Source organism: Pseudopodoces humilis, chromosome 7 (genome assembly GCF_049639895.1).
Source record: "Pseudopodoces humilis isolate 2021_Gansu_Grassland_sample_001 chromosome 7, ASM4963989v1, whole genome shotgun sequence".
Lineage (NCBI taxonomy): Eukaryota > Metazoa > Chordata > Aves > Passeriformes > Paridae > Pseudopodoces > Pseudopodoces humilis.
This window is the reverse complement of record NC_142206.1, coordinates 1,421,077-1,440,639: the sequence shown is the minus strand read 5'-3', so window position 1 is coordinate 1,440,639 and position 19,563 is coordinate 1,421,077. Positions and strand designations below refer to the sequence as shown.

The 19,563-nt window shown below is 38.9% G+C and overlaps 1 protein-coding gene across 2 annotated transcripts in view; it reads left to right on the top strand.

Moving 5' to 3' along the window:
• The window catches only part of SYT9 (synaptotagmin 9), a 66,191-nt gene that overhangs the window by 31,900 nt on the left and 14,728 nt on the right, over positions 1-19,563 (top strand). For both annotated transcript variants that reach the window (XM_088058233.1, XM_014260204.2), the window contains exon 3: positions 379-925. In XM_088058233.1, coding sequence (XP_087914359.1) covers positions 379-925 — 547 coding nt within the window. The remainder of the gene's footprint in view (positions 1-378; positions 926-19,563) is intronic.

Here is a 19,563-nt window from a genome sequence, read left to right as displayed (position 1 = left end):
GAGAAATTTCAGTCACAGTAACTGTGAATTATTAAATTTCACTGGACCAAAGCTAAAAGCAGCTTCTTATCCTCAGCTAATGAAAGTAGAGGAGCTTTTCAGCCAAAGTGCCGCAGAGTTTATTACATCAGGTGAGAGAGAAAAAAGGAAAACGATTGTTGGGGTGGTCAGCAAACCATTTCAGCCCAGCTTGGGACATGGGAGCAGAAAATGATGTGGCATTACCAGTGTGATGCTGAAGGTGGGCTCTCAGAACGTTGGGTCTCACGGTTTATGTTAAACACCCGGCCCCGCCGCGCGTCGCGGAAACGCCAGGTGCCAGCAGGATCTTGGGTGTGCGTTCACAGCCTGTTTCAACTCTTTCCCTTTTGCTTTAAGGCACAATTCACTCCGGAGACAGCTCAACCTGTCCAACCCTGACTTCAACATCCAGCAGGTTCAGAAGCAGGAGCAGCTGACGGGCATCGGCCGCATCAAGCCGGAGCTGTACAAGCAGCGATCGCTGGACACGGACGACGGGCGCAGGAGCAACAGCAAGGCCTGTGGAAAACTCAACTTCATCCTCAAGTATGACTGTGATTTAGAGCAGCTGATAGTGAAGATCCACAAGGCCGTCAACCTGCCGGCAAAGGACTTCTCTGGAACTTCAGATCCGTACGTGAAGATCTATCTGCTCCCCGACAGGAAAACAAAACACCAGACTAAAGTGCACAGAAAGACCCTAAATCCAGTGTTTGATGAAGTTTTTTTATTTACTGTCCCGTACAATGATCTCAACGCGAGGAAACTCCATTTCTCTGTGTATGACTTTGACAGATTCTCCAGGCACGACTTGATTGGCCAAGTGGTAGTGGATAATTTTTTAGATTTGGCAGATTTTCCCAGGGAATGTAATATTTGGAAGGATATTGAATATGTCACCAATGTAAGTATTATATTTTTTTTTCTTTTTGAATTTTATTTGTTTCTGACTTTATTTCCCTAATCTGATTATAACTGAAATTGTCTGTTGAATTTGTGAAGGAAAATACTCTATCCTCTCTCTTTCTCAAGCTTTGACCTTAATCCAGGGAAATTGACAGTACATTTTCAGTCCTCATTTCTTGTTCTTTGGTTATATTAAAGAATGTTTTATGTGGAGACAGTGGGTTTAGTCATTGCCCTGCTGATAGGGCAGAAACGCCGGAGAATGTTTTAATCTTACTTAATCTGGAATTTACTTAAGGAAATATTGCTTTTCTTATTTTGCCTGTCTTCCTGTTTTGCATGATTTTTTATGTAAGTTACAGCACACTAATCAGCCAGAACTGCAGATTCAACATTTCTTATGTAGCAATCTTCAGTTCTTCAAAAAAACTATTCTCATAAAGTCAGAAAAGCCCACAGCTATAATCCAGCCAAACAGAGTTCATACAATGCTGCTCCATGAGAGACTGAAACCCACTGAATTGCTTTAACTCTTTGTTTGTCTTTGCTGTGTTCCCAGGGAAATGAGGAATGTATTTTAGCAGTCTGTATTTCAGTTATCTGTTAGCAAGTTCTGTGCAGGAATCCAAACAGTGATTAAGTATAAAATCATGGAAATTGCTTCCAAAAAAGAAGGAGCTTTCTACTCAGAGCAGGAGCCTTGTAATGCCATTGGAGATGAATCCCACCTCAGGAGGACAGACCTTCAGTGGGAATGATCCATTACAGAAATCCACAGGGGTGAAGGCACCGGTGCCAAGTGTCAGTAAATATTTCATTTGCTATGTCAAACCACACTCCAGTGGAGTGCACATTTTAGAGTCAAATCAACCAGACATCATTAGCAGTAAGATCAAAGGGTAAGTTTGCTAGACCTCAGTTCAGGAAAGTGCTGATGCATCTGCTTAGCTGAGAATGAGAAGTCATTGAAAGGTAAAGGATGTTCTGAGACAAATGACTTGCCTGAATTATACCTCTGTGGTCTGGTAACATGCCCATTTTACACACCAAATTTGTTAAATTTATTTTTTTTTCCCCTTGGAAAATTCTTTATGAAAATGGATATTTTCCTAGTTTTAAGGTGAATTCTCCGCACAATCCTGTCCCACACGAGGATGGAAGTGCAGCAGCAGCAGCACAAGCAGTTCCTCACTCAGGGTACAGGCAGGGGCACGGACACTTGGTGTCAGGGAGGACAAACCTGGCTTTTGTGGGAGAAGTTACTGCTTTTCAGCTGCAAGGGAAAAGTAAGGATATGACAGAGCAGCTGACAGTCATTCCAAGTGAAAGGCTGCCTTCATACAGCATTAAGTGGCCAAAGATCAACTTCATTTTTTACAGCCAGCTGAAAGCTGAATGTGCATGCACACTGGGGCTGCTTTGGTATGAAGGGGTCCTTTTTCCCTGCTTTAACTTAGGCAAAAGATTGGCTCTGGTATTTTCTTTTGAATCATTTCTTCCAAATTTCAAAAGTGATACGGCATATCATTTGTATTCAGATTTTCTGTAATATTTGAAATGAAATTCAGGACTTGAGTCATTTATTAATTCCTCCTGGTACCAATTCTCCCATGAAGTGTAACCCTGTTTATCCAAACAGAGCACACGACCTGCCACCCAGACTTGTCACTGGCTCTCCACCTAGCAGAGGCATTTTCAAAGCAAGTGACTCATGGTGCAGAGGAGACACATCCCATTTTGGGTAATGTGACTTCTGAGATAAGAGTATCAGATAAATGCAAGTGTGGCTTACCAATTCACATTTCCAGAACTTCAAAGGTTAGAATTCATTCTGTGAGGTTATGAGAAATACTCCATGCATCATTAAAGAAACCAAGTTTCAGCCTGTTCTCTTGTCTGTGCAGCTGAGATATCTCAGCCTGACAGCAGAAGCTGGATCTTCATCCAGGGCTACTCTGTGAGCATTAGTGAAACTCAGAAAGAAATGTTGGCAAAGTTTTGAGCCCCGTTGGGCAGTTTAAGGTTGGAAATCAAAACTGTGTCAGCTGTAACAGGTTTTCAATAATTCATGTTTGAGCATCGTCTTGTTTCAAATAATAATTAGGGAACAGAAAAATGCTGGGCAAAGTCACTGAAGGGAATTTACTTTATGTAGGTCAACAAAAAGTGCACACAGGAAGGGGAAACCTAGGAAATGAATGACAAGAAGGGAAGCTCCACACAAACTACACATGACAAGTTTGTCATACTTCTGAGGAGTACAATTCATTTTAATTCCTTGTGCATCTTATTACACTGCCTAACCAGCCAGCCCAAAGGCCTTTATTTTACATTCTCCATTTTATTATGTTCTAATCCAATTTGACACAGCAATATAAAAGAATGTATCAAATTCTTCTCTGCCCAGCAAAATGTCCTACTTCAAGTGAGCACTGCAGATTATGCCTGAAATGTCAGCTTTACTGCAAACAATGCCATTAAACTGACCTATTATGGCATGTGCTTTCTTCTGTTTTTTAATAACACTGGAAGATTTTTTTATCCTTAACCAGCAGTTTTCATTCTTTGGACTACAACATCTGTTACCATCCCAGAGTTTGAAATTATTTCGTAACACGGACACAGGTCAGCATAAACATTTTTTTGCGTGTTAAAAGCAGTCTGGTGCCAAAGATGAATCTCCAATATCAAAATGACTGTTCTTCTAATCCCAGGTCCTCTGAGCATAAAAATCTCTCTCCTGTAACACTGACACTTTTTTCAAGCAGATAAAAAGCAGCAGTGGGCTGTATAATAATGGTAGAAATAATTAAGTGGATCAACTTTAGCATGAGCATGAAGTGAACTAGATAAGTTTTGGTTTTTTGTTTTTTGGGGTTTTTTTGTTGTTGCTTTTTTTTTTTTTAATATCTACCAGTAAGATTACAACTGGTTTCTGGCTTATCAAGAGGAAAATATACTTTTTTATTATTATTATTTTAATTTTTTATTTTTATTTTTAGCCTGGGTTTCTCTTCTTGGCATGTTTTTTTTAGTAGCATCTAAAACATAATCAGGGCTTGGGGTGGGTGTTTTTGGATGCATTTGTTCATCAACTGATGGTATGTTTGAAGGGGAAAAACAAGTGGTTGATATTTCCTTGGTTGCCATCTTCAGACTCAAATGGAATCAATCTAAAACACATGGCTTTGTCACAAGATAAAATGGAAAACCATGAAAGAAGAAGGTGTCAGATATGAAACAGGAAAGTCTGTTTCAGATAAAGGAAAACCTTCTCTTTCAGAAGGTGCCAAGTATCCTCTTACATAACCTGCTGAGCCCCTGGGAAGGAAAATCCTTTGTCAAGAATTGCTTGTTAAACATCACTAGTCCCATGCAGGGCACAGAGAATGTTCCTGCCAACTGGAAATCCAGCTCTGCTTCATCCTGCCTCTTGGGATTCTCCACGTGCTCAGCACTTGAGAAGCAGGTGAACTTCCTTGAGGAGTTTTCTCAGCTCAGATGAGGGGGATAACTGGAGTAAGGAAGTCCTTTTAGCAGGCAGATTTGTGGCTTTGGTCTTAGAGTATAATAGCTTCTGCCACTGATGCTCTTTGCAGTTGTCAAATACAGTTATGTTTAATATCTAAATATAATTATGTTTAATATCTAGGCATGGAACAACAAAAAATGCTCTTTTTTCAGAGTGTTTAAGTTCACATATACACTTAAAAAAAAATCCTGTTCCTAACAGCCCATTGGCAGCTTTCTCTCAATAGATCAAGGTGCAAAAGGAAATGGAAATATAGGGAAATATTTCTGAATCTAAGAGAAAGGAGAGTACAGGAACAAGACACAGGGCAATACAGATAAAATTGGAGAAGTAACATGCCACAGACTTTAAGGAATGTGTTTACTAAAACCCAAAAGAGAGTTACGGATAGTTCAAAGCTATGAATGGACATGAGCTGTATATCAAGTTGTTCATTTTCACATTCAGAAAGAACCACAATATGCCAGAAATTTCAAAGCTAAGAAATTGATTTCGTCTGTTTGTAAGAATCTTCAAGCTCTGTTAGGGCCTGGGTCAAAAATGCAACAGTGTATCAGATAATGCTGAATTCCTTTTGCACAGATTCAGGAAGTAAAAACATATTGAAAACAAAATAATTAATTTAAAATGCATGTTGAAATGCATGTTAGTGTTTTGACAAGGAGAGAGTTAAAAATTAGGGTGACTGTAAGTATTTGAAATTCTGCATTCTAAAAATGCTAATTGTTCAGTGCTGTTGTTCTTGAGTTTGCCCGAGCAAGAAAGATTTGAGAATTTGTATTTTTAGGCATTTATGTTGTGTACGTGAGATGCAACTGGAATCATAACATCACCAAAAGGAAGTTTCAAGTTCCCTGTTTGGGAGATGTTAAAGCCAACCACAGAACGTGTGAGATGAAAAGAGGCTAATTTTTTTCAGTCAGTTCATGGAAAGCATAATGAAAACACAAAATACTGAACTCTGACTGAACTGAAAACTACTTCCTCAAAGGCTGCGTTGTTCAGGTCCGTTCCTGCTCAGCATCTGCCAAACGCTCCTGAATAGGTGCAGGTCATAAAGCTGAGCTTAAACCCTCAGACCTGGAGGAAAACGCACATTGTTTGAAAGGAACAGGTAGATTGTGGGGCTCAGCCAGAGACGGCTGGCTCAGGACACAGTGCTGCTGTGGCAGGGATGAGAGCAGGTCCGGGATGTGCGGATCCCTGGCACCGGCGTTAATCCGCTCTGTTCCCTCCGCTTCATCTCCCCCGACAGCGTGCAGGCTCTGGAGCTGAGCCCACCTACTCCACTTCTAAAAACCGGTTAGCTTGTCAAGATGTTTTAGTTAGTGTTTCTGAAATCCCTGTTCTGGCAACTCGCAGGGCTTGGAGAAGCGATGGCACTGAGCTCAGAAAAGCCTTTAATATATTTACAGTGGTTAACAAAATTTTGGAGTTTGAGGAGGAGCAGAAACAAACCAAGTCTCTGTCTCTGTTTATGAATCAAATCCAACTCCTCAATGTCAAGTGCCATATCTACCTTTTTTGTGTATCAGAAAAAAGGAAACAAAAGGGGATTTTTATTATTATGTTATTTTATTTATTTTATTATTGTATTATTGTATTATTGTATTATTGTATTATTGTATTATTGCATTATTTTATTTATTTATTATCGTATTTTATTATTTTATTCATTATTTTATTTTTATTATTTTATTCATTATTTTTATTTTACTTTATTACTGATTTTTTTATTTATTATTCTTATAATTTATTTTATTTTTTATTTTATTTTTTAATTTATTATTTTTATTTTACTTTATTTTATTATTACTTATTTTTATTTATTCTATTTATTATTTTAATTTTTATTATTTATATTATTTATTGTATTTTTATTATTTTTATTTTTATTTCATTTATTCTTTTTATTTTATTTTATTTTTCATTTTATTTATTATTTTTATTTAATATTTTATTTTTATTATTTCTGTTTTTATTTTTTTTAATATAGAAAACCTATCCTATATTAACCTGGTGCTCTATTTCTTTAGGCTTTAGTTATGGTTGTGAAGATGTACCTATTTAATTGATTTGCAAATGCAAGTCTCTTTCGAAGAGACAGATTTGCAAACCCATGAATCTTGTTTTAAAACATGGCAAAAAGTTTGGCAGCAACAACAGCTATTTCATGGTGATTTTAAGGCAGTAAACACAAGGGATAGGGTTCACCTCGTTTAATGAATTTATTTAAAAATTAAAATAAAAAAAAACTAAAAAAAACCACCAAAACACAATCAAAACCAGAAGTATTCAAAAAACTCTAAACCAGAAAGCATAATTGCCTTTGAGAGACAGATCAGTGAATATTCATCTTCTCCTGAGTCACAAGGTCACCCTTTGTTGCATGATTTTTTCTGTCTATTCTTAATCAACTGTACAGAAAAAAATGAAAGTGCATGTGTAATGAATAATTTCATAGCCAAAAGGTGCTGGAAAGTCATAGATCTTTAATCCATCCAATTCCTAAGGGTCACCACAGTGAGGATGAAATAGAAATTAATTAGGCTTCAGCACAACAGGTATAGTACTCAGTGTACAGTAGAGAACAGCTGCAGCCAGTGTTTTCCTTTTTAAATACCTTTTTACTATTTAAATTTACTATTTAAATGCATTCATTTTCAAAACTGGGCTTTTCCTTTTGTCTTTTGGGGTTTTCTTCTTTGCAAATGTACTAATTGTTTTTTAGGAGAAGATTTGTCAGGGAAGCCATCCGTTTAAATGATCAGGAGCCAGCACTCAGTGTGGCTGACCAAAGGATGGGCACAGAGAAAATTCTGACAGGTTTGCAGAAAGTTAAAGGCAGCAAATGCCTAATCCTGCTGGAGCAGCTGGCTCATGGCGAGAATAACAAACAACAGGACTTGGGAAGGGTCAGGAGTTTAAAAAAAAAGTCAAATGCAGTGGTTTGATAAGGAATTTTTGTTCTCTTGGTCCCGAGACAGTGGTACAAGCACTGCAAGCTTGGCTCTAAAAGCAGGGGAGATATTTCATGTGAGGGATTTCCCAACAGCCTGGTAATTCCACAGAAACAGGATGGTTTATCACTGTGATATCCAGCTCCCATTTCCTGTGGGTTTGGGAGCAGTTTTAAGGAAATAATAATTCAGAATTGTGTCCGTGTGGATTCACTGTGTGAAGTTTGCAGAGCCCGGGAGTGTGGCCATCCGAATTTCCAAGGGAGCTTTTTCAGCGTGGATATTTCTCTACTAAAAAAACCCTCCATACATACCACCAACCAAGCAAACAAAAGAAACTAAAGGAAACAAAATAATAAAAATAAAAGCTGTGTAATGGAAATGGCATCATTCCAGTTAAAAAATTCAATAGAAAAGAAGGTATTTTGGAAGTTAGTATTTTGAGAAAACTGAAATTTCAAAATAAGATATTTTGATTTCTCATTTGGAATGCCCTGCTATATTTTAAAATATTTTGAAAGCAAATTGTTTCAAGACAAGTGATGGGTATTCTGCTTCAAAATGGAAATAAGTCAAGATTCCTTATGAAAGCTTTCTAAACTGATACCTTCCCTGCCCATGAGTGCTGAATCTTCTTGAGTCCACATTTCCCTGGTACAACAGCCCCAGAACAGCAGCAGTATACGGAGAATATTTTCTTCCAGACATTAGCTGCATGCTGAGAAAGGTCAGACACCATCCTAAATTCCTGCTTTCCTCTTAGTGAAAGTGTCTCTACACATCTCCCTTCTCCTTTCTTCTCACCCTCCTCTGCCAATCCTTTTTTTTCCCCAGAATTCTCTCTCAAAGAAGGTTCTGGGAGAGAAAAAGCTCACAGCAACACTGACATAAACCAAAGTCAAAATGTGATCCCGGTAAGCCAAGCCTGTCCTTCAATTATACCATCCAAAATCGTCAGTGGGAGCTACAAATACCAAAAAGATCCTGCTCCAGTATTTTACAATTCATTGGCAGCAATTCATGAAGACAAGCAAGGAGCATTTGCACAGCACTAAGACTAAAATAGCTGTATTAAAGGGATCTTGGTTGTAACCATTCTGCACATAATTCAGGATTAGACTGTGCCATAGCCTTTTTTCTACAGGGTTATATAACTTTCAATTTAAACATGTATTTAGCCAGGCAGGGGAAAAAAAAAAAATCGCTTCAAACATGTATTTAATTATTGAACAGTTTTGGGAATGCTTACTCTGTCTTTTTTTTTTTTTTTTTTTTTCCCCTAGCAGAGGTCACAAAAAGCATTTCAATAGCTTATGGATTTATCAAAATTTCTGCAAAATCCTACTCTTTAAATTAAGTTTCAATATTTGGAGCCAAACTTGAAAATATTCTTCCCTCTGAACATACTGTGCTTATGTGAAAAGCCTCAAGCCATTTTTAGCCTTTAATCCCCACTAGATATCACAGCCATCAGGCATCTTTCTCCACCAAACAGGGTATTTCAGAGTTTTACAGTTCCCTCTCTGTGCAGTCTGTTTACCCAGCTCTCATCTTATTTTCCCTTCTGTTTAAGGGGAAGTGGACTTTTTCTGTTACAATTTCCTTAGGGATTCGCTGTGACTGTGCCCTGAACTGGAGCAGGATATCCTGGTTGTTGGGGCAAGGGATGGCAGAGCTATTTGGGAAGCTGCACTCCTGACTTCATCTTTTCTAGATGAAGATCTTTTTCCAGGTAAACAGCAGAGAAAGTGTCACTGCACACAGGCTCTCTTCTCACCAAAAGATTTGTCTGGCCCCATTCAAAGTCTTGTTAGAGGATGTCAGCTGCCTCACTCTTGAACCTTGCAGGATTCCAGGATCTGTAACAGCAGACAAAATACTTATTTGTACCAAAAGGAGGAATTGCTGGATCATAACTAGTGCTAGGAGGCATGAGATTAAATTATAGATCTTGCCAAAATTAAGGTAAGGCTGTACCATTTGATAAATGATCACATGAGATTAAATTCTAGATCTTGCCAAAATTAAGGTAAGGCTGTACCATTTGTTAAATGATCACATGAGATTAAATTATAGATCTTGCCAAAATTAAGGTAAGGCTGTACCATTTGATAAATAATCACATGAGGACTGTTTTCAGACCTCTCCGCTGCCTTTGTAGGGGGAAAACATTAGAAGCTGCAGCTGGAGTGGGAGCTGACCTGTGGAGAAACACATATTATTCCCACAGTATGTATCTATAAATGTATCTATAGCTTCTCTAGCTGTTCTCATCCAGGAAATTTTGAAGTGCCATAAACAACAGTGAAAACTCCAAAGGACACACAAAGCATTTTTCCTGTGATTTAGGGCAAGGTTAGCTCTGCTGCTCAGAGCATGGTGCTGATAATGCCGAGGCCATGGGCTCGGTCCCTGTAAGAGCTGCTCACTGGGTGATGCCTGTGGGTTCCTTCCAACTCAGAATATTCTGTCCTGCTGTGGGAAATACAATTCCAGATATTGTGGAGGCCCTGTTTGTGCCTGGGTGGCCGTGGAGGTGTGTGGCAGCTTCTCAGTGCTCAGCCACGGCCCCGTGGAGAACCTTGCTCGGGGCATCACAGAAACATCCACAGCTCTGCTCCTCCATTCCCTCACTTGGTGAAAAACAGGCAGCCAAACCATCCAGGGGAAGAGGGCTGGGAATGCATCACTCTTTCATGTTAAGTGAGCTGTTTTTCTGAGAGTGGAGCTAAAGAAACAGTGGCAAAACTGAGGACCTGACTGAAAGCTTTTCCATCGAGATTTATCAGCCCCGAGTTTACGACATCTCTGCAGCAGAGAACTTCATTTTAGCTCACATTTCCTGTCATGTAGGCTCTCTTCTCTAAAGAATTCTCTCTCAGAATAAAGAACATTCTGAATACATGTGTATCAGGAACAGCATAAAAAATGTGGTGTTTCCTGCAAAAAATCCAGCAGGCCACAGCAGCATCGCTTTGTGCTTGCCTGGGGAAGATTAAATGACAGACACACAAATCTCTGAATTCTGCACTGCTTCTCACAAAGGCAATGCACGCTCAGTGCACACTCCAGTTCTAAAATCGTGGATGTTATGACTCCTGTAGTCTTGCTGAAGTTACTGGAAGTATTCACAGGGGTAAATGAGGCAGAGAGGCTTTTGCAGTGTCTGAGCCTTCCTGTGGCTCCCTGACAGAGATTTAGAGTGAGCATTTCACACCATGTACTCTGGAGAAGTGACAGGCTCAGCTGATGGGAATGCATTAGCAGTGTCTGTGCTATCATGACATTTGAGATTTGTGTAGTTACATCCTCCTGGCCCTTCATTGCTTGATTAAACACCTTGCTCTATTTACTCAAGAAAACAGGAGTCACAAGCTACTTCTTACCTTAGTGAGTGCTTAATCATTTTCCACTCCCTTCACCAGGCAAACTTCACATTAAAGCTGTGTACACCATCTGGAAGGAGATTCCTGACTAGTGATGGGATCTTGCTTGTGATGGGCAGGGAAGCAGGAAACAACTGACAGCTGGAGCTTTTCACAGTCTATTATATGAGCTGTTGGGGGAAAAAAGTCCCCCACTCAGATATTTAGGGTAAATCTGGCATCTAAGAAATAGCAGTTTGTCACTACATCAGGAAACATCACCTTGCTTGCCAGACAACCAATTACTGACATCTCCAGAACTTGAAGTTATTGCTCCTCCTAACATCTCCTCCTGTTTCCTGCAGTAAAATTATTTGGGAAGGAGCAGTGAATAGGAGAAACACTTTGAAGGTGAACTCCAAAGAACAAAAGAGCAATTCTCCATACCGTACTTTGTACATCTGTTTTCAGAATTCATTGAACTCTATATGTGTTTTTCTCTTTAAAAGCATGCTGGGGTTTTATAAGTATTCTTAAAAGCCAGCTGTGATTTAATCAACCATCTGATCTGCATTATGATAACTCTTCTGAATAATCCCAACAATAAAATAAATATGTATGCAGTAAAGTGAAACAAAAGTGTGTACAAAAATGATTAGAAAAAACCAGCAGACTTTGGTTTCAAGCACCCTAGAGAGTTATTTATGATCATCAGTAAGAAAGGAATCACTTTAAAATAATGAAAACCTTTCAATATCTGCAACTCCACTGAGCACAGAATCTTACAGTAAATGCTAATTTAACTATGAACTTCACTCTGTTGGGACCACAACACTTTATATGCAGGTAGAAATGAGTAGTGTTCAGGATTAGATCCTGACTCTACTGTAAAGTCAAGGAAAGAATTCCCACTGAAGCTGAGATTCCATGCACATCCTCTTGCTGTAGTCTGGAAATAGTATCTTGTAAACAAAGAGCCAAATGAAATTGTGTTAACAGGTAACCTGAGCCAGACACTGAAGAACAAGCAAATTACCATCCTTTTATTCCTCTTGCAAAAGAAACACCTGACAGTGACCTACCCAGCAAAGATTTGAACGTATTCCTCCTCCCCTCAAATCTGACAATTCAAATGTGAGCGAGTTATCACCTTTGGTTTTGCAGAAAGCAGATCGAGATCTCTCCATCAGAAATTACCTGAGTTTGACATCTGCTTCTTCAGTTTCTGTCTGGCTGCAGGCATCCTGAGGAAATGAAGACAGATTATTTTCCTCTGAGGTTTCTGCTGTGAGTGCCCCAACCCATTCCTTTCAGTAGTTCAGCATCATTTCTCATTTTTCAACTCCTTTCCAAACACTTCACTTTATTTAATGTATGGAGCACCATCATTCTTGGGAAAGCCATGAAAAACACTTCATTCAACACCAGTTTTTTTTTTTTTTTAATCATAAAAGGACATAAAGTTTCTTATCCTATCTGTAACAGTAATATTTTTTGTTACAATACAGATATTTTATAAATAAATGTATCTATAGCATTAGATGCTCACTGTCTTCATCCCCATCGTCCTGTTCTTCTCAAAAGTTGCTTATTTTGGGACACCATTCAGCGCTAAATCAGGGCACAGATCCTTCTTTTCTGACAGTTTTGAGTCAGAATGGTCAGAGATAACTACACTAAATCCTTTCAAAATCACACTTCCAAAAAATTGAAGTTGGACCCTTTTAATGTATCAGATCAAGTACCCAAAATCAGACTAACAGAGTTCTAAAGTACACTCATAATTTAGGACAAGACAGTTCACACCTTTGATTTCATCTTAAAACCATCAAATTATTTAAATTACAAAACTAATTGATCTGATTCAACTAAACTGAACACTTTGAGAAGGCATCAAAGTGACCATGAGATTTTGAGTCACAGGCTGCCTAACAGTGCTACTTTTTTTTTTCCCTACCCATAAGTGAGTGTGTACTGAATAATACCATTTATTCTGAACACAGTCATAACCAGCTGGAAGTCTGGGCAGCTCACCACACTCATCTCTTAATTCCATGAGGAAGAACAGAGCAAGCTGCAGAAAACAGTCATTTTCCTCTCCAGGTGTGTTTCACGTGTAGCACGTGGAAGGTAAAACAAGTTAGAAGAGAAGTCTGCTCGGAGGGACTTGTGTTGACTCATCTTTATGGACTTAAAGCACTTCTATATTTAATTTAGTGCTCTCTTTATCTCACATCTTACACTACCCTCTGTGCATTCTTCAGGAGAAACAACATGCTCACTGGAGTGGCCCTAAAATCGCTTCCAGTGCACGTCTAAATATAATAGGGAGGCACGAACACATGTGATAGAGAACAAGTGTTACAGAAAAAGAACTCCTATCACACTCTGCACAATCATATCTTCCCCTGCTCCCGCTGCAGACACCTGGATGGATGATACACACGATTTCAGAGCCTGCATTTTCTAAAATGGATTCTTTGCTCTTCACCTTCCTTCAGCTTCCTCACAGTCTCTTGTTTTGCTTTAAGGCTCTTTTTTTTTTTTCTGTAGTAGATGTAGTGCTGGGTTGGCAAACTGCCCAGCAGCTTCATGATTAAAATATTCTGTTTATTTGTAAGGTAGGTGGAGGATACACAGCAGCAGCATAAATTCTCCATGACCAGATCCACATATCTCAATTTGTGTCCTAATGACAGCAGCCCAGAGCTGTCTCTGAAGAAGAGCAGGCAGCTGGATCTGCATGAACTTCTGGGCAGCACCAGCCACGGAGATACCAAGAGTCAGTGAAGTGTTCCTGGTGCTGCCTGGGAGAAGGGGATCCCCACAGGTTCCTTGGCATTGGTTTGGGAGGTGAGGCAGGGAGGCTTGTCCTGGCAGGGTTAGACACCCACAGCATCCCAGCACCACGTGCAGTCAAGTTCTGCAGCCTTGAAATGGTCAATAGAACCTCTAGGAGGAAACAGAAGAGCCTGCTCTCCCATGGTTCCTGTTGAGTCTGGAATACAGAGTGTGTGCCCTTGTTTCTGATACTTAGTTATGAGATCCAGAAAAACACTGAATTTCATATAATATATAAATATATAAACTCTCTAATCTACACACTCACACTTTTAGCTTTTTCTATCTAACTTTAACATTTGTTTTCATGTATCACCATGAAAACATGCTCATGAATTTCATATTATATGAAATTCAGTGTTTTTCTAGATCTTATAACTAAGTATCAGAAACAAGGGCACACACCCTGTGTTCCAGACTCCAACATTTCCCCCCTATGCCTCAAAAAACCATCACCAAAACCCCAACATCTCTCCTGATTCAAATGTGGACTTCTCTTTTTAGCATGGTTGGAGAACCAAAGGGTGAAACTCTGTCCACACATCTGGAATGGTGCTGCCTGGTTATCATTAATTTTATTGGCATCCTCTTCCTTCCTCCCTCTGCTGCTTTAGTTCCTTTTGTATTTGGAATCCAGAGAGATTCTAAGTTAGAAAATTAGATAATTTTTGTGGGAGTTTTGTCCATATTAACTTATTTAATAATTGGGTTTTATAGGATTAAAGTCCATGATTTTAGTCTTCCACTTGAGCTGCAATTAAAATGGAAAGGCTGTGCAGGCAGTGCACCCCATCCATTAACAGAATTCTGCCAGCAGTGAAGTATTGTCTTTACCTTGGCTGCTTCACTTTGAATTTTGCAGGTATTTTCTTTTCCATATTACCCATATAAAGGAGGAAATGAAACTGCTATGGAAATTGTTTTCTCTGTTTTTAAAAGTGGGCAGTTTTTATAGAGGAGTGTTATGCACGTTGTGAAATTTAGCTGTGCATTCGTTCCAGTGGAAGGTTCCATGAAATGCTCTCAGGGTTGGTTTTACGTCATAATGATCCCTTTTCACCTTTTCTCTGGGGGAGGAAACTTTGTGTGGATGTTGCACTGTTAGTGTTATACAACTGTTACTGTTATTTAGGTTATTAACAGGTTACTGTTACACAGGTGGCACATCAGAAAATGTATTTTTTTTTTTATATTTAGCGGCACCACTTAATAGCAACCAAGTCAAAAGTAACAGAATTTCAGCATCAGGGAACTCTAGAAATGAAATTCCTTCTTGGCAGCAAGCAGGTGAAGTATTCTCACTGGTGCCTGACCTGAGGGCATACATGACACCATGTGAAAAAGTTGTCCCCAGAGAAACAAAACACAAAGAGAAATTCCAGCAGAAAAACATTTGATTATTTGCTTTAGAATCACAAGGATGCCTAGGAAAAATAGCTATTGAAAAGAAAAAAAAAAAAAAGAAAGCCAACTTTAAATAGCAATGAAGAAAATCACTTTATAACTCATAAGAAAGGAGTAGGAGAAATAGATTCATAAGCTCATGCTTCTTTTCCCCACCTGCTAAATTGATGCTGGGCTTGAAAGGAGCTGATGACAGAAAATATTGCTTTTGACAAGTCCAGCTTAGATAATAATACTTGTATTACTTTTTAGTGGGATGAGAAGCCAAAAAGGATCAGAGAGAGACAGAGAAAAGGCACACCAGGGATTTCATTGAATGTGGATATCAATTATATCCAATTCAATTTTATATATATATATATATATATAAAATTCAATATCTAAATCAATTATATCAAAATATTCTGTGGTATCACAGAATTGTTTAGGTTGGAAAAGACCCTTCAGATGACATAGTCCAACCATTAACCCAGCAGTGCCAAGGCCACCACTAAACCCTGAGTGCCACATCTTCTAAATCCTCCCAGGGATGGGTGACTCCACCACTTCCCTGGGAAGCCTCTTCCACTCTGTAGAATTTTTAACTGATCAGACATTTGGATTTATTTTATTTTTTTTTTTTAATGGCACCAAAGTTCTTTTCGTGGTCTGTGAGGGCAGCACATTTTATCCAAGGGGTCAGGAGTGCTGCTGTTTGCAGGGAGCAAGGCACATGTGCTTCTCCAGCTGCTGCATTCTCTACCCTGGCCACCATATCCCCCACTGAAATCACAGCTGGAGTGGAATTCCACCACAGCTGGAAAAATCTATCAAGAGACTGATTGAATCAAAAAATGAAGCATAACTCAGAGAAAAATTCTAGAATGGCAGGCTACTGCAACATAGAGTTTGACATGAACTTGCTATTTTTCAAGCATGATACTATTTGGACTACTGTCTTCTTTGTATCAATTTCTGCAAAATTGTAGAGAAAACTCAGACTAATAGCAGATCCAGATTTGTGAAAATGGCCTTCCCTCATTACCCCTTTTGTGAACACCCTGTGCTAAGCCTGAGCAGCAAAGTCAGTACAGAACACCTAATGTGAGTGTAATGAATACATCCACAACATATTACAGGTGCATCTGCACGCTGAAAAGAACATTTTCTCCCCTGATACTGTGACTTTCTCCATCTTTTTCATCCAGCATTACCCAGGTTCTTAGTTTCCTTCTCAGAGTGATGTGCTCAGAATCCACGATGTAACAGCTGCTCTGCACAACACAAAATGCCTGCTCTGAGAATGACATTGATATTTCAGTGGAGCTGTAAGTTCACATGCAGCCATTGTAACTCAAGGTGGAGGGAAAGGCCAATCCATTCATTTGCATACAGATCTAGTTTAAATTGACATTTTCATTTGAAAACACTAGGGGGAAAAAAATTAACAGGCAAGACATTTTGGATTAAAACATTTTGATCAGTTAACTTCCTGTTAAAACCAGCTTCCCCCCTTGCAATCTTTCTTGGATGGATTTGAAATTTTCATTATTAGTGGTATATGGAGATAATTGAACATATCTTTCAACTCATGTCAGAATGGAAGCAAGAGGTAACTGGCAAATAATTTGTGCTAGAAATAATTTTATGCATTAGAATGGATTTGCTGCTTCATTTTCTTTGAGCTCACATTTGCCTAGAGATACTGAACACTTAACACATAATTTAGCCTCCTCTTCATGAAACAAACCAGCCTTTAGCCTTGAAACCATGGGGGTTTGTTTTCTCATCTCTTTCCATCTCTGTGATGTTCACCAGAAGTTTTCTTTTACATCTGCAAGGTTGGCCCCCCCAGGTTAAATTGCTTTAAGGTAGTGCATACTGCAATGCCATTAACCTCTGCTTCACTTTGGTCTTTTCAGTCTCCCTGTTTCACCAAAAATACAGGTCTAATCCAAACCAGTAACAGCCTGTGGAAAAATTACTGGAAAAATACAAAAAGATCCTGTTCCAATATTTTTCAATTCATAGGCAGCAATTCTTGAAGACAAGCAAAGAGCATTTGCACAGCACTAAGACTAAAATAGCTTAAATACTATACTAAAGTCTAAATATTGTATTAAAGACTGAAATACTGAAGGGATCTTGATTGTGTGGACGTTCATAAGAACTTTTGTCCTTCATTTAGGCAATGAATGCTTCAGCACAAATCCAGTCAATGTCCTGCCTTGCCAGATTGCACTGTTCGGCTGGCTTGTGACGCTGCCCTGCGTGAAACATTCCCTGTCTGCCTGACCTAGCTGTCCTTCCATTCCTACCACCTTCACCTGACATCAAAACTCTTCTTTTTCCCACTGGAAGCTCCCTCCTCGTTCCCTTTGGAGAAAGCACTTGCCCTCCAAACACATATTCCTACCTAGGGCAATTTGCATTTCACTGCTGTTCCCAAGCTTGTCAACATTTCTGAAGAAATGAACTTCCCTGCAGAGGGGAAGGTCTGAGTCAGCTCTGTGCCACAGTGCTCCCCTTAAAGCTCCAGCACTGGGGAGTCAACCCACCCTCAGGAGACTCTGCAAGTGTTGTTCCAAAGGTGGCAAGGTGTGAACAATGACACCTTTGGGGTGGAGGTGGGATACCTGGAGCTGGGAGGAGAAGCCAGTTTCTCCATGGCACCTTGCCTGTAAGCTTACGTCTTGCAGGTTGTGACATTTTTATACACTCTATCGTGAAGGTGCAGTCAATTCCTCTGCTTTTCCAGCCTTCCCTGTCCTACACCCACCCACAACCCACCACCACACACACACACACGTGCACCTCCTGCCTCCCAGCACCATCCAAAATTAACCGAGGCAGCCTGCAATGTCTGCAAAACAAGGGCCAGGGCAGAATTTTTTACATTATTAAATATATCCTGAACTTTCCATTTTCTAGAAAGTGACAAGCTGTAGAATAATAATTAAAAAAAGCAGTAAGAATTCGAGAAACTAAAATATCTTTCAGAGGAATAGTTTAATTTGCAAGGAGAAATTTAAACTTCAATTAACTTTTCTCTCTGGCCAGCAATGCCATCTAGCAAGCCTTCAGAGCCAAATCTGTACTCACTCTTTCCTTAATAAGTGATGAGGAAATTAAAAATTACTTCTATTAACTTTCTACAGAAGTTTCCCTTTTAGAAGGCCTCATTTCTGTTTTTCCCATGAAATCAATTTCTGACACAGGCACATACACATAAACAGGACAAGTGCTCCAGCTTTTCCACTCATGTCTCTGCTAATTTCCATTAGCTCAATTCAGACTATCGCTGCACTTCATCAATTTGGTTTGGAACAAATTAAGACATTATTTCTATCTCAGTAGCTACAGGATAATTCATTAGATTCACTGTTAGGCCCAAATTCAAACCACTCTAGTTCTGAATTGAAAATCTGCATAAAGGCTTCAAAGCCAGTAAAATCTATAGGATTTAATCTATATATCTATAAAATCTATAGGATTTAAGCATATGTTTAACAACAGCTATGGGATAAAGTTTTATCTGTACTGAATGGAGGCTTTTTTAAAAGGATCTTAATACAGAATAATTTATCAACAAAGTCTTAAATGACTCTAAGAACAAATATACCCTGTAAATGCAGCTTACCAGTGGAAAGTTTCAGTTAATCACTGCCACCCTGTTTATAGGATATAAATAATATATTATTTATATATTATTATATAAAATATAATAACAATACATGATGTGATAAAGGATATAAATAATGACAATGGAGATGTTGGGTCTTTAGAGAGATAATTACATTGAGTGCCTACAAGAAAAGGTTTCTGTCCTTGATTCTACTGGGGACACTGTACAAGAGAAAGTTATGAGTATTTTCTCCTTGAGGACACTGACTGGATTTGTTCTGGAGCATTCCTGGAGTAAAAGGCTCCTACTTTGGCTCCCACTACCTCATTTCTGAGGCATCTGGAATCACTGGCACAGCACAAAGTTGTGGCTGGAGAATCCTTCTTACATGGCCTGGATTAAAGAAAAGCAGTCATGACACGAGAATCATGGAATCAGGAGAGGCAAAAACCCAAACAACCCCAAAACACAAACTCTAAAAATCCATGTTAAAAGATCTCCACACTCTGAAGACAGAGGACACGCTATTGGATTTATTTTTGTTACTGCCTTTATAGAGAAGTTGCCAAAATGCTTGGGAAACTGTGAGTGCAAAGTCCAGAGTGAATTACATGCAAACAATTCAGCTTTCTCATATTCCTTCACTGCAGTGAAACCAAGCTTCTGAATTGTTTGTTCATGTTCTTTCCCAGTAAGTGAAATCAGACATACCAAGCTCAAAAGGCTTCTTTACTTACTTGCTTTCATTTTTTAAGAAAAGCATAAAGAAAAGAAATAGAAGCAATGAAATACAAAATAAAAAATAAAAAATAAATCACAGTGACAAAATGGTACCACTTGAAAATTAACTTAAAACATGAAATGCAGCCTGACATTGATGTATTGAAAGAATAATTATAAAAGATAGGCCATTCCCATTTTCCACTTACT